The sequence below is a fragment of the Podarcis vaucheri genome, assembly GCF_965113315.1.
Source record: "Podarcis vaucheri genome assembly, chromosome: 9".
In the NCBI taxonomy this organism is placed as follows: Eukaryota; Metazoa; Chordata; class Lepidosauria; order Squamata; family Lacertidae; genus Podarcis; species Podarcis vaucheri.
This window is the reverse complement of record NC_138767.1, coordinates 23,889,863-23,904,201: the sequence shown is the minus strand read 5'-3', so window position 1 is coordinate 23,904,201 and position 14,339 is coordinate 23,889,863. Positions and strand designations below refer to the sequence as shown.

The 14,339-nt window shown below is 44.5% G+C and overlaps 1 protein-coding gene across 2 annotated transcripts in view; it reads right to left on the bottom strand.

Moving 5' to 3' along the window:
- Window positions 1-162: 162 nt before the first annotated feature.
- Window positions 163-14,339, bottom strand: part of ARHGEF38 (Rho guanine nucleotide exchange factor 38) — a 54,802-nt gene continuing 40,625 nt past the window's right edge. The window contains exons 9-14 of one of the 2 annotated variants that reach the window (XM_082236935.1): window positions 13,893-14,015; window positions 12,542-12,862; window positions 10,090-10,230; window positions 6,778-6,976; window positions 5,386-5,660; window positions 163-3,482 (exon numbers count right to left, since the gene is read on the bottom strand). In XM_082236935.1, the coding sequence (XP_082093061.1) occupies window positions 3,297-3,482; window positions 5,386-5,660; window positions 6,778-6,976; window positions 10,090-10,230; window positions 12,542-12,862; window positions 13,893-14,015 (1,245 nt within the window). In that variant the 3' untranslated portion in view covers window positions 163-3,296. The remainder of the gene's footprint in view (window positions 3,483-5,385; window positions 5,661-6,777; window positions 6,977-10,089; window positions 10,231-12,541; window positions 12,863-13,892; window positions 14,016-14,339) is intronic. The other variant, XM_082236936.1, reaches the window with a different exon arrangement.

Below are 14,339 nucleotides of genomic sequence, written 5' to 3'. Positions count from 1 at the left end.
AGGTCCTGTCCTTTAATAGCAATAAAAATGCATGCGAATGACTGCTGTCATAAAGTATTGAAACCTGTTTTTTGTTTCATGATGACACATGTCAAGATCCATGATTTGCAACAAAATGATCACCTAAGATAATCACAACACAGCAAGCATTTAGACAACAAATATTTGTAAAAATACATTTTATTAAAAGCAAATACCGTATTACTCTGAGTCACGGACATTGCTGTAGTTTAAATTCACAGTAATAAATCTCTAGTCATACAGGCTTTGTCCCAATAATATTTGCTGTAGATGGAGCTAAGCTTTCCATTTGTGTTTTGATGAACACTTTTGAATGCAAAGGCATTCTTTAGGATTATAATTGAGATCACAAAAAGATGGTAATATAAACATTCGTGAAAGGAAGAAGTACAGATAGTGTTTGGCCTAGATTCTTTGAGTGCCATCAGAATAAGAAGGTGTATATGCAGACATTGGTTTACCAAAGACAGGCGTGAATATCCATAACAATATTTTGATGGCAATCAGCTCTGATTGAAATGAATAATGCTTCACACGATACATTCCAAGAGCAATTGCTGCACAAGCACCTTTCAACTGCAGGATTTTTTATTTTATTTTTTGCTTTAGCTTTGCTCCTATTCAGCTGAATGAGGCTCCCAATTGTTCAGTTAATTTGATTCTTGATCCTCCAGAATAAACTAAAATACAGTTACACTTCAGACATGACCACAGTTCAGATTGACCAATTGTGTTCCTACCATGATCCCAGTTATTTAGGCTGTTGATGCTATTAGGGTTGCCAGATCCAGACTCCGACAGCTCCTCTGCATTCAAATTACATAGAAAGGCAAACTTTGTTTTTCCGTATGTAATTTGCTGTGGTGATGAAACAATGTGTAACAATTTGTCTTTCTATACTACTGCTTAGCAGGGGTGGGCAACCTAAGGCCCATGGGCCACAAGCAGCCCACAGGAGTCGTTTTACAGGCCCACAAGCCACCCCCGAACCGAGCCCACTCAGCAACTTCCCACACGCTGCACTAAACCAGCGCGGTGCAGGGACTCATTTCCGCGGTGCCAGAAATTGTGTCTGCGCAGACAATGGAAATCGCGCGCCCATGATCTGGCCCACGGAGGGGGCTCCACGGCAGTGAACCGGCCCAGGCAAGGTAAACCTTGCTGACCCCTGGCTTATAGCACAGCAATCCCCAAAGATTCTACACGCTGAATCGGCTGGAGTTATTTGCTGAATTCATCTGCTTTTATAGGAAAATAAATACGTTCAACTAGGTATATTATATGATATGTTTCGTGCAAGCCCATCATAAGAGTGAATACTTGAAACAAACACATTCTAGACTCCATTGTCTGTGGTTGGCAACCAACTCCTTACAATTCCACTTGAATGAAATTGAGTTGGAATAGAATTCCTTATGCATCTTTTAACAAATCTAGCTGAAACAACTGTCCTTCATTCCTCCTTAATCTGACACCCAGTAGGTAAAGGCACATTAAATGGCTTGTGGATCTTTATTTCTGGCTTGAGCTAAACATTTTTAACATGACAAGTGCCTGGAAACTAGAGACTTTAAATATCATATTTCAACACCTCAAAAATGAAATCCTGAAAATAACTCTTTGTCACAGATAACATTATACCCTTTCAGGGTCTCAAAAAACCCCGCCGATAAATACAATAAAAACAATATCAAATTGTCGGACCAACTGTTTCTTCTTGGCCTCCAAAGCTTCATCAGTGTGCGAGTTCAGCCCTTTGCACACCGTTCAGCTACTGCTGGAGGAAGGGAAAACTGCTTCATCCCATTTTGAAATGTAAAGCATACCATAAACGGTGCAGGGAGCCTTTCAGTAAAGGAATGCTTTCTTCAGGACGAACCATTTGGTATATAAACAAAAGACAGTGCAACAGATAAGGGTAGTCAACTCAACCACATAGGGCTTTTAAGCTTCATAATCCCCATTAAGATTCAGAAAAGCGGGACAGCATCAAGCAGATACTTCATTCCACCCCCATTTCTCAATTTGAAAGACAGGTAGCATTATTTACAAAGCCATGTTTGTTTTCTAGTCTGCTGAATTTCACTGTCACTGCAAAAACATTGGTGTGAGCATTCTGTTTATTACAGAAACTACAAATGCTTAAATGCATGATAGGCTTTCCCCAGGGCAGCCTTCCGTGTGTTAGGAGACAACAGACACACTTAGTAAAAAATAGTAATTTTTAAAAGCCCAAATCCAAAACTCTTTTAGGGGCCCAATGTATTCCTTCTTATCACGAGGCAATCAAATTGGTGCCATGCACTAAATGTCTGGAATACTTATCCTCTGCCCTGTTGCAGGCACATTAAATAGGGCACTAGGGATGCTTATAGCCCAATCCTGAGCACATTTACTTAGAAGCAAGTCTACATTCAATGGCGCTTACACCCTCCATTAGGTGTGTTTAGATTGACCTGTGTCTAAGCCAGCCTGTCTCAGTCCTGTTCACGGGCGATCGAAGTGCTGGCTGGGGACGTCAGGACCGGGAGCAAGATGGTGGGGTGGGAGCAGGAATGGGGGTCCAGGAGTCAGGAAGCCAAGAGTCTGAGGGTCAGAGAGCCGGGAGTCAAGAAGCCAAGGGTCCAAGGGTCAGGAAGCAAGGAATCAAGAAACCGAGGTTCAAGGATCAGGAAGAAAGAAGCCAAACTCAGCAAGGCAGGGAGCGTGTTGCTGTGGCAAAGAGCCAAAGGGAAATGCTGACCTTATATCCCTTCCCAGCTCTTGCCACCAGGTGCTGTGAATTACCAATCAGCCTCACCTGTGAGGCCGTGCCTTGCCTCTTCAGAACAAACTTAGGAAGGCCCCAGTCCTGCAAAGTCCTATTGGTCACAGGGCCTGGCTCCTGCACACACACCTGACACAGCCCTGATGCACAACAACCCTTCGAGGTAGATTTGGCTGAAAGGCAGTGACTGGTCCAAGGACGCTCAATGAGCTTCATGGCCGACTGGGGATTTGAACCCTGGTCTCTCCAGGTCCTAGTCAGACATTCTAACCACGTTGCCACACTGGCTCTCCATACGTCGGGAGATTCCAACAAAAGCAGTGTGGCAAAGTGAAAGGGTGCAAGCAATTCAGGACAATGACTGGAAACAGTTTTTTCTTTGTTTTAAATACCTCCTTCAGAAGTTCTTCAGCTCTTGATTTACCAATGAACTTATCAGCAGACCAGAGCAAAACGGAAGATTTTTGCCTCTGACGTTTCAGAGAATTAGGTGTCGTGTTTCTGATGTTTACGCGTAAGTCATCTTCCCAAGGTAATTTGCCGGCACGTATCCTTTTTGTCCTTTCGCTTCCGCTAACCACCATTCCTTATTGCCGCTCAGGTCAGAAAAACGAAGGATCCGAACTCGCTGGTACTCTTGAAGGCTGAGCTCCTGGTGGCTCCTTGCTTGAAAAGCATGAACCGCATAAAATGTCTGAGAGGGAGAAACAAAAGAGAAAGTCTTTTCTGTCCTAGCTGCTCTTTCAGCATACGATGGCTACATACACACATTAAAAGCACATAGCTCCCCCCAAAGAATCTCAGGGACTGTCATTTATTAGGGGTGCTGTGAGGGCTGGACTGCAGTTCTCAGGATCCTTTGAGGAAAGCCATGTGCTTTAAATGTATGGTATGTATATACCACCAATGGGAAAGGTGGCAGGTCAGTGGGAGAGCATCTGTTTGGCATGCAGAAGGTCACAGGTACGGCTGGTAATGTCTCCTGTCAGAAACCTGGGATATAAGCAACTCTTACATGCTATGATGCTATGCAGCACTCCTTCTATAAACACAAGCGTGTTTGCAAACCAGGGACAGCCAACGTGTTGTCATCCAGATGTTGCCAAATTACAAATATTGGATGTCCCATCAGCCCCAGGCAGAATGGCCAACATCTGGAGGGCAGCCCACTGGCTACCCTTGATGCAGAAAGTCAAACAGCAGGCAAGAGGGAACTTCTTGTTTTTCTTATTTGCTGATTACATTTCTAGCCTGTCTGTCCTCCCAAAGGAGGCCAGGGGGGCACCTGTACTATGCTATCAGCTGCATACCTCAGTTGGCTAAATTCTGGTGCCAAAGCTGCAGGTTTGATCCCCCATATGGACAGCTGCATATTCCTACAGTGCAATGGGTTGTACTAAATGATCCTCAGGGTCCCTTCCAGTTCCATGATTCTCAAATCCAGGAGGGCAGCCTCAGGCCTCAGAGTTCCTAGGTCAGACCATAGCTGTCAACTTTTCCCCTTTCTTGCGAGGAATCCTATTTAGAATAAGGGAATTTCCCTTTAAAAAAAGGAAAACATTGACAGCTATGGTTCAGAAACTGGGCAGCATGACAGGGCCTCACTGTTTCCAGAAGCACCACTTCACAACTTTAGAATATTTCCTACGGGCCACTGCTAAGTTTGACATAGGTAAAGGGACCCCTGACCATTAGGTCCAGTCGTGGCCGACTCTGGGGTTGTCATCTCGCTTTATTGGCCGAGGGAGCCGCCGTACAGCTTCCGGGTCATGTGCCCAGCATGACTAAGCCGCTTCTGGAGAACCAGAGCAGCGCACAGAAACGCCGTTTACCTTCCCGCCGGAGTGGTACCTATTTATCTACTTGCATTTTGACGTGCTTTTGAACTGCTAGGTTGGCAGGAGCAGGGACCGAACAACGGGAGCTCACCCCATCATGGGGATTTGAACCGTGACCTTCTGATCAGCAAGCCCTAGGCTCTGTGGTTTAACCCACAGCGCCACCCGCATCCCTCTAAGTTTGACATAGTCTTCTTCAAATATAAAGCTTCCTTTTACATGCTCTTCCTCTCACCACAGCAAGGAACAACAGGAATAAAAAACTTTCTGACCTTAAGAGCTGTTTGGCAGTGGAATGGTCTCCCTCAGAAGGTTGTGGACTTTCCTTCTTTGGAGGCTTTTAAGCAGAGGTTGGGTGGCCATCTGTCATGGATGCTTTAGTTGACATTCCTGCATTGCAGGTGGTTGGAATCTATGATGCTGTAATACTATGACTTTTGGACAGGTGTTTGGGCAAAGTAGGACAAACTGACTTACACTGTCTAGCTTAGCATTATTCACACTGACTGGCAGCTGCTCTCTCTGGTTTTAGATGGGGCTCTCTCCAGTCTGGCCTGGCGATGCCAGGGATTGAACCTCAGACCTTCTGCATATGAGGTGGATACTCTTCCACCAAGCCACACCCCTTCCGAAGATTCTCTGAGTGGGCCCACCTCCTTGCCGCTACTCATTTGTGTGCCACCTCCTTGCTGTTCACACACCTGGAGAGAACAGGTGAGCAAGCAGCTACAAGGAGGAGGGGAATGAAGGCGAACTCACGATGCTTACATCTTGGTCGTCCACTCCGTAGAAGCAATCCACCTCTGTCCCGTTAATAGCTGACTTTTCACACAGGCTATTGTAGGAAGAGCTGCTTCCGCTTCTCTTGTGCTGCCCTGCGGGTTTTGTGCTTCCGTCATCCACTTGCCTCACGGAGACAAAAAGGCTGATGTTATCAAAGTCGCCGTCGCAGAAACTGGCATCTGAAGCCTCCTTTTGTGCCTTCGCTGGGTTGTAGGGCTTCAGGAAGGAGGAATAAACGTATCCTTTCGAAACTAGGGAGGGAGGAGGAAAATTTAAAGAAATTAGGATGTGCTTCCCTGCTCCCCAGTCCTTCTGCCCTTCATAAAAAGCAAAGAGAGGCTTGCCACCAATAAGGAGTATGGAAACAGTGGGGAGACCACTTGGTTCCTCTTGTCCACCATGTTCTCTCAATGTACCTAGTCTGGTCCATAATCCCCCCAGTGAGGCTGGGCAAAAGTCACTGGCGGTCCCTAGTCTTACAACTAGTGTTGTTGTGATGTGGCAGGCCACTCTGGGTTGGGTGACACAGAAGGGGTAACAAAAAAGGGGTTGGCCCTTTGGGGTTATCTAGAGGGCAAGAGTGACACCTCCTTTTTTGTTGCTTTAGCCTTTGGAAGTGAAGGAGGAAATATTGTGGGTGATGCCTTATTCCGTGTAAGTAGGAGAAATAGCTGCCGAGGTGGGAATGTAGCTGCTACCTATAAATACATGTTTGCCTACTTGATGGGTGATGCTGGTTGTGTCTGTTGGATTTTTGTATTTTGGATCTGCTTATAGTTGTTATGGGCCCAATACGTCAGTGGTTTTAGCTTATATTGATGTTTAAGAGCATATCTTAGATAACTTATTTAGTTATGTTATCTGCGCTACTATAAAATGTGCATTTTAATTTTCTTTTTACTTTTGTATTTGACTTCAGTCTGGGATATTTTTAGGATGTTGTAAAGATTTTATTTAAAACATGAAGATATATATATATATATATATATATATATATATATATATATATATATACTGCAAGTTAAAGACCAAAATTCTGCAATTCAGAAACCCAGTACAAGCAGGATAGAATATAAATTAAGAACAGTTTATGTGTTTTTGTAAACTCAATCATGTTGGAAGTTGCTCTGTTTTGTACCACCAGTGCCAAATCCTTACTGAGGATAACGTCACTCATGCTAGGTTAGGTACTTGTGGTGTGAGCCATGACCAGCTCACAGGGCAGGCTAGAATACTACTCGCAACCTCTGCGAGAAGTCACTGTGGCACAACGTGGAAGCTGAGATCACAGGGCCGTTGCGTCCATATTTAATAACCATCACAGCCAAAGGACATCCAATATTGTGATGAATGTGCCTGAGGACTTACTTCCAGTGTCGACAAGCCATCTGCCAGTACTTCCGAAAGGATCCTTTCGTTCCACGACAGCCACCAATTCTCCTTCGTAGAGATCAATATCAAACTCCTGAGTGGCGTTGCATTTGCGCTTGGCTTGGTACAGCAAGTCTGAGTTGTATGTGGAGAGTATCATGGACCTGTGGCTTTCAGTCTGCCGTGGAAATTCAGGCTGGAAAGAAAACAAAACCCAGCTTGAGACATACTTTCAATTGCAATGCCATAGGAAAGCATATTCAGGGTATATCAACATTCCTGTGGCTGTTTTCCCCACCATATATGACAATCTCTGTCTCATTCACTTTCCCAATCAATCCCCATCACACTCCCTTGGTAAGTCGGTATTATTCAGTATCTCTTCTTCTTCTTTGGCGATCACTCGTAGCCCAGTAAGACTGTCTTCCAAAAACACAGTGAGTCCGTAAGTATCTAGGGACGCGGGGGGCGCTGTGGGTTAAACCACAGAGCCTAGGACTTGCCAATCAGAAGGTCGGTGGTTCGAATTCCTGTATGGGTTGAGCTCCCATTGCTCAGTCCCTGCTCCTGCCAACCTAGCAGTTTGAAAGCACCTCAAAGTGGGTGCTTCCGGCGGGAAGGTAAACAGTGTTTCCGTGCGCTGCTCTAGTTTGCCAGAAGTGGCTTAGTCATGCTGGCCACATGACCCAGAAGCTGTACGCCGGCTCCCTCGGCCAATAAAGCAAGATGAGCTCCGCAACCTCAGAGCCAGCCACGACTGGACCTAAAGGTCAGGGGTTCCTTTACCTTTACCGTAAGTATCTAAATTCAGTAGCTGAATAGGTATTTGAATCCTGGTAACCCATGTCTAAATCTAGCATGTTGGCTATTGGAATACTCTTGTTTATTTCAACACAGAGTCATGGCCAAACCACATACAGCATTCAATGCCCCTATGTATTTAACACACATGCTTCTTTAAAAAATGCAGATAGTGGCCACTGGGTGTGTTGATAATTTAAAAAAGGATGCAGCACATGTGGGAAATGGTTTGGCTCTTTCTCGAAGTCCTGACAAAAAACACTCATTTAAAGCTATTTTCACAGGGCTTAAACCCTCCATTGGTAGCATGGGAAGAAAGGGTTAAACTTCCCTTCCTCACCTGCTCTAATCCCCGCTAGTTATCAGCTCCCTCCAGGGAATGCTATTCAATATATATTTTTAAGTACATTTTAACATCATGCCTAGTTTCACGCTCATTTCCACTGACCTGGGAAAATAACTGCTTGCACACAGTGATTTGTCATTTCATAGAAGACGGGCCCGATCTAACAATGCCTATGTGAGTAAACTGCTCGTGTAAGTAGGGTTTTTGTGGAAATCGGCTGCTGGGCTCATTGTTAACCATGAACTATTGGGCAGATTGCAGTGCCATGGCATTAAATTCACAGGGTAAAGCTGTGTACAAATTGCTGCAGCGAACAGGGGCTTATTGTACATGGCAGATAGTCTGAGGTACCTGTGCGTTTTACTTTGACGGCTGTAAGATTAGTCCTCTATGAATAGTCATGTAGAGGAAATTTGCCTTCGCCTCCCGCCTTAATGCACTTATCAGTGTCGGTGTCAATTAACGGGAAGCATTTTGAAGTCACCCCGCACAAAAAGTGACAGGGACGTGTAACATCACAAGGCTTGAGAAACCAGTAATCCACGGATTATGCTGTTTTAGATATGGAATGGGAAGTTACCGATAGAGGACAAGCAGGACTTCTACATGGCTCTTGGCGACATTGTGCACTAGACACGTCTAAATCCGAGCACTTCTTTTTTTAAAAAAATAACAATAATAAAATCACCTGCCATCACTATGAAAGGCATTTAAAGGTTTCCTGTGTAATAAAAAAAATTCACCGGTAGATTAGAATTGCTATACAGATGTTTAATGGGAAATGTGTCTGCGGACTGAATATGCACAAATCGAAGAGGAGCTTACGACAATGGCATTGCCAAGGGCTGTGGAATGAAATGTCAAGCGTGTTTTGGAGAGGAATGGTACAGGGTGGTGTTTGCTTTCAGAGGAATGCATTTCTAGTCATACTTTTTTGAAGTTCTGGACCAGGCTAGGTGCAATAAGAGAGATCCCATGCATTTCTGCCCCCTGCCCAATGTTAATAACAGAGAGATACCCAATTCAGATTGGGAGCATGATCCTTTGGAAAAGAGGGATTAACTCCTGATCCTTGTGCCTTTCCCCTGATTAATGCCAGCTACTCCCCCAAGCTGCATTTCTCTGCTTTCCTTTGGACCACATCAGCGAGGCTGAGAGAGGGGTCTTGTTGTCTGGTAAGCCCAGGACCTGCTTGTTCCCCAGGGAGGTCACTTTGGTGCTGCTAACACAGCAATTTGACTTCCCCCTGAAGGCACACTCCATTGTCTCTTGAGACCGACGGGTGCCAACAATAGCAACACAACAACAATTATTTGTTATTTGTTGTGCAAGCAGAAAACCCTGTGCAGGGCTTTGTTAGCCCTTTGTTAGTCCTGCCCTTTACTTCTATGCATACCTCCTGGAAGTTAAGTCCTGTTAAAACTCAATGAAACTTTGGATCCAGACTAAGATGAACTTACTCCACATTTAAATCAATGGGACACGTTAGTCATGACCCATGGATTTCAAGTCCCACGGATTTCAATGAGCACTAGGTGCAAATCCTTAACCACAAGCCAGGTACTTTTGAGCTCTTGACTCTATACATCAGGAATGGGGAATCCATGCCCTTGCCCATATCTTTGGATCAAAACTCCCATCACCTGTTGCCATTGGACATGTTGGCTGACACTGATGGAAATAGTAGTCCAACATTGTCTGGAGGACCACAACTTTCCCATTCCTGCCGTGCATAACCCAAGACTCATATCTCAAGTTTATAAACAAGATTAGTCTTTTCTTTCCAAAGCAAATGACTGCTGATTTAACAGATAAAGTGTACATATTCATGTATTGAAAGTAGACAGTAGAACAACCCACAGAAAGTTAAAACAGTTGAAACTGACATGCAGCTCAGTCAACCACTGTTGTTGACACAGCAGTAGTTTGTAACAACTCAAACAGGACTTGCTCCCAGGTAAAAATGCATAGTAGGATTGGGGCCTTAACAGTGCATGGGTGAAGGAATAGAGTTGGAAGGGAAGCTAAAGACATTTAGCTTTCAGTAGATTCAATTGGCAATAAAAATGTGGTTTCTATATATTTACTTCTCCGCCCTGTATTTTGCTTTTCCTAGTTCCCAAACTTCCAACGGGGACTCCTGTCAAATGTATGCTACAAACCTGGAGAGGAGTTGGCTTCTTTTTTTCAAAGCTCAGCTTTCTCTCAATGAAATTTATGCTGTTGTTTTCTTTGACAAAATTCAGACTGTGTATGTCTTCGAGCACTTGGTGCTGAACTTCGCTGATGCTTGGAGACGACAGCTGTAAGTTCAAAAGAGGTTCAAGTTTACATGATTAGTCACAAGCTGTGATGGATCCTATGGTGGGGCTTCTGGAGACACAATGCTGAATTTTTGATGCGAACAACACATAGAATCATAGAATTGTAGAGTTGGAAGGGACCAAGAAGACCCATCTTGTCCAACACCCTGCAATGAATGAATCTTTTGCCCAACATGGGGCATGAACCAATCACTCTGAGATTACCAACTGAGCTATCTTCTCCCATGGGTAAAAAAAGACCACCCTAGTCTAGATGATATCCTTTATTATCTAGCTATCCCTTGAACCATTGGCCTTCAATTCCCATTGGCCTTGGCCCAGCATGGGAACGACAAGGAGTTGGAATCCAATTACATCTGGAGGGCCAGAGGTTCCCCATCCCTAGTTCAGCAAGATATGAATAAGCCCACCTCAAAAGCTTCCATGCTTCCCTCTCCCCTATGGCTAATGGGGGTTTGGCAGCTTTCGTTTCTGCTTTTAACCATAGCCTGATACGTTACACAAACCCAGAACTGTGCAGCTGGCTTTTTGGAAAGTTGTAGATGTTAAAATTAGCCTGAGTTTCCCAAGATTGACTGACACAACAAACTGTAGTTAATCACAAGTGGAAGCAGAATCTTTGCAGCCATGCTAGAGAATGAGAGAGGGGAGGGAGGGCACAAATCAGGAGAGATATTATGCTCATTAAGCTAAGCTACAGTTTAGTGTGGCATCCTCACGACCTCACTATCTTGCATGCATGTGTTTGAGGAGTAGCGGTATCCACTAGGACACTCTCTTCCACCAAAACAAATATTTCCTTTGCTGTTTTCATTTTCCTTCCAACACGCCACTGCACATAAGAGGAGAACTATGCTTCACACTGCTGCTCAGTTGCATATATTAAACTCATTTTAATACATACACATTGAAAAACACTTATTACCTAGCAACAATGCTGAGTCAATTAAAGGGAAACAACATCCAACCAGGTGGCACAAAACCTGGTTGAACCAGAGGACGCTAGAGGGCACCCTTCACACACTGGCAGAACCACACTACAGGAAACCAAATAATATGCTAAGAAGCATGTCATTTTCTGGGACAGCGGGGAAGGCAAAACTGTCCAAGCACACCATCATTTAATAACCCAGGCAGCCCAGCCCCATATCTGTTTAATTGAGTTCAACAGGGCTTAATTCCAAATCAATGAGCATCGGACTGCAGCTGTACTATATCCAGGATTAATTCTGGATAGAGATACCCTAACCACAGTGATTTTTTGCTCTGGTATCATCCAGATCAGACAACTTCAAATCCCGAGTGGCAAGTCATGGAAGAAACCAAGCTGGTTATTTATCTGGAGAGAGATAAACCACAAGCCTGGGTTTGGACATCGCACTAAACCAAACTGTGCCTTGGTTCACAGCAGCAGCAGCAGCAGGACCAAAGGAGCAAAGCAGCCACAATATTCTCTGCAGGAACCCACACATCTGCACATTCACACTAAATCATGGCTTGGCTTAGTGTTATGGGTGAACTGGCTCATAAAATAGGGCTGCCATATGTCCGGACATAGCTGAGATTCGCCTGTCAAAAATGTTCAAAAAGCGGCAAAAATGTCTGGGGAAACCCAGGCGTATGGCAGCTGAAGCGTTGATTTTTTTGATGATTTTCCTTTAAAAAAATAATAATCAACAACTTTGGCCCCCCATAAAAGCTCAAAACTTTTGTGTCCAGATTTTCACTTTTTGAAATATGCCAACCCCATCATAAAACCACAGAATTGGAGGTGGTCCTTGCCCTAATTTCATGCAGCCTGTTAAGGGTGTTGGGAAATGTAGCTCTGTCGGGGATAAACTACAGTTCCCAGGATTCTTTGAGGGAAGCCAAGTGCTTTAAATGTGCATTAAGTGTATGGTGTGTGTGTGTGACCCAAGTTCATATTACAGTGGTACCTCGGGTTAAGAACTTAATTCGTTCCGGCGGTCCATACTTAACCTAAAACTGTTCTTAACCTGAGGTACCACATTATCTAATGGGGCCTCCCGCTGCTGCCCTGTCACTGCACTGCAATTTCTGTTCTCATCCTGAGGTAAAGTTCTTAACCTGAGGTACTATTTCTGGGTTAGCGGAGTCTATAACCTGAAACATCTGTAACCCGAGGTGTCTGTAACCCGAAGTACCACTGTATTTGTCGAATATAATTCTCCTAGGCTTTTGGTTTTTAAATAAGATTTCAAAGGTGCATAGCAGACAGGCAACCTTAATTGTAATCATCTCAATATGAGCATATCTATAGCCGACTTACCGATGTGAGGGATTCCCCCATGGAATAGGACTGCAGTGCTGAGGACATCATCCCCTGCAGGAGTGTGACGAGGCAACACAGGCAGTTGGTCACGATTTGCTTTGCTGCCCGGTTGAACGTCTGGAGTTCCTCCACCAGCTGGGCATTGAGAGCCTCGTATTCTTTCCTGGCCAAATCCATCTCCTCTCCCGCCGCCTTTTGGTGGTAGCTATTATAATCCAGCAGTTTGTCATAGCGCTTCTGGATGAGCTTCTGAGGGCCTGGGAAGAGGGCCTGCAATGCTGACAGGGGGCCCAAAACCATCTTCTCTACTTGCTCTGCCTAGATGTGCACAGGTAGGGAAAGAGAGACAACAAATAAATCTTCACCACCCACCTCTCCTCCTTTAAAGCTGACATTTCTCCTTCTGTACCAGTTGTGTATCCACAGAATGGTCTTCCCTCTGAAGCACGTCTCACCTCAACCTTGTATCATTCCTTTGGTTTGATTAGAGTGCCAGACTTGTACCTGGGAGTGCAGGGTTCGAATCCCCACTCGGCCATGAAGCTCTTAGGCAACCTTGGGCTTCTCAGGCTAACCTACCTCAAAGGGTTTTCATTGTGGGGATTAAATGAGGATGGGGAGAACCATGTACCTGGAGCTCCTTGCAGGAAAAAGTGGGATATAAGGGCAATAAGACAAATAAATGCATTTTAGGAACTGATGGGTTGTCGCTTTTTAATGATGATGCTAATTATGTAACGTGCAATAATGATTTTAATGTTTCCGTTGGCTATGTATTATGTTTTCTAATTACCGTATTTTTGTAAACCTCCCAATTTCGGAGTGAAAGAGTGGGGGAGGGAATAGAAAACTATAAATAAATATGTGCCTGAGGATTAAGGATGGAATTAATCACAGAGTATAGCCCTGATCCAGCACACGAACTACTCACGCCACATCTGTTTGTGATGCAACCTGATTCCAGAAAAACTGTTGTAAGGCTATCAACACATTTACCCTGAATTTAGAACCCTTGGCCTTTGATTTGTGTTGCTTGCCTACACAAGTACAGAGGCCTTTCTGCTGCAGACATTTCCCTTGAACATGTGGAAAGCTGGAAGGAACCATGTGGCAGCCCTTTTTTACTCATTTTGCCCCTTCATGCCAGTAATGACTGACTAGGGCTGAAATCTTCCTTCCTCCTCATTGTGGAAGGCTAGAATTTTTATTTGCAAGAAATCAGGGCTTCAGGAAGCCGGGTAAAAAACAACAACACACCTTCTGCTGGCTTTGTTGCAGAAGCAACAAACTTCCTTAAACTCCCTATCCCTTATCTTTTGTTTGAAACCAATATCCTTCAAAAACGTACATATCGTTCGCTGGGCTTTTCAGCATTAATCAAGGTGTTTGAAAAGCCATTTTCCTCATCTTCTTTCTCGTGCAGAAAATCTTGAAGTTCGGTTACGTTCTGTGCAGCTAGAAGCGTAGACTCCTGGAAATGATGAAAACAATGAAATGGGCAAAAGATGTGCGTGCTCAGGTGTACACACAAATGGAAGAGGAGGCACATGAAGGAAATGAAACGGCTAGGTCAAGGTTGGGCAATTTGTGGCCCATCCAGATGTTAATGGGCTGCAACTCCCACCTGACCAGTGGGGCCAATGGTCAAAGATGATGGGAATTGTAGCCCAGCAAGATCTGGAGGTTCCCCACCCATTTGCAAAGCAGTCTACATTCCCCTCCAATGCTAGCATGTGTTTTAGTGGATGACATCCCCACTAAGGAAGCTAGAAGTCTGCTTGACTTGATATACACT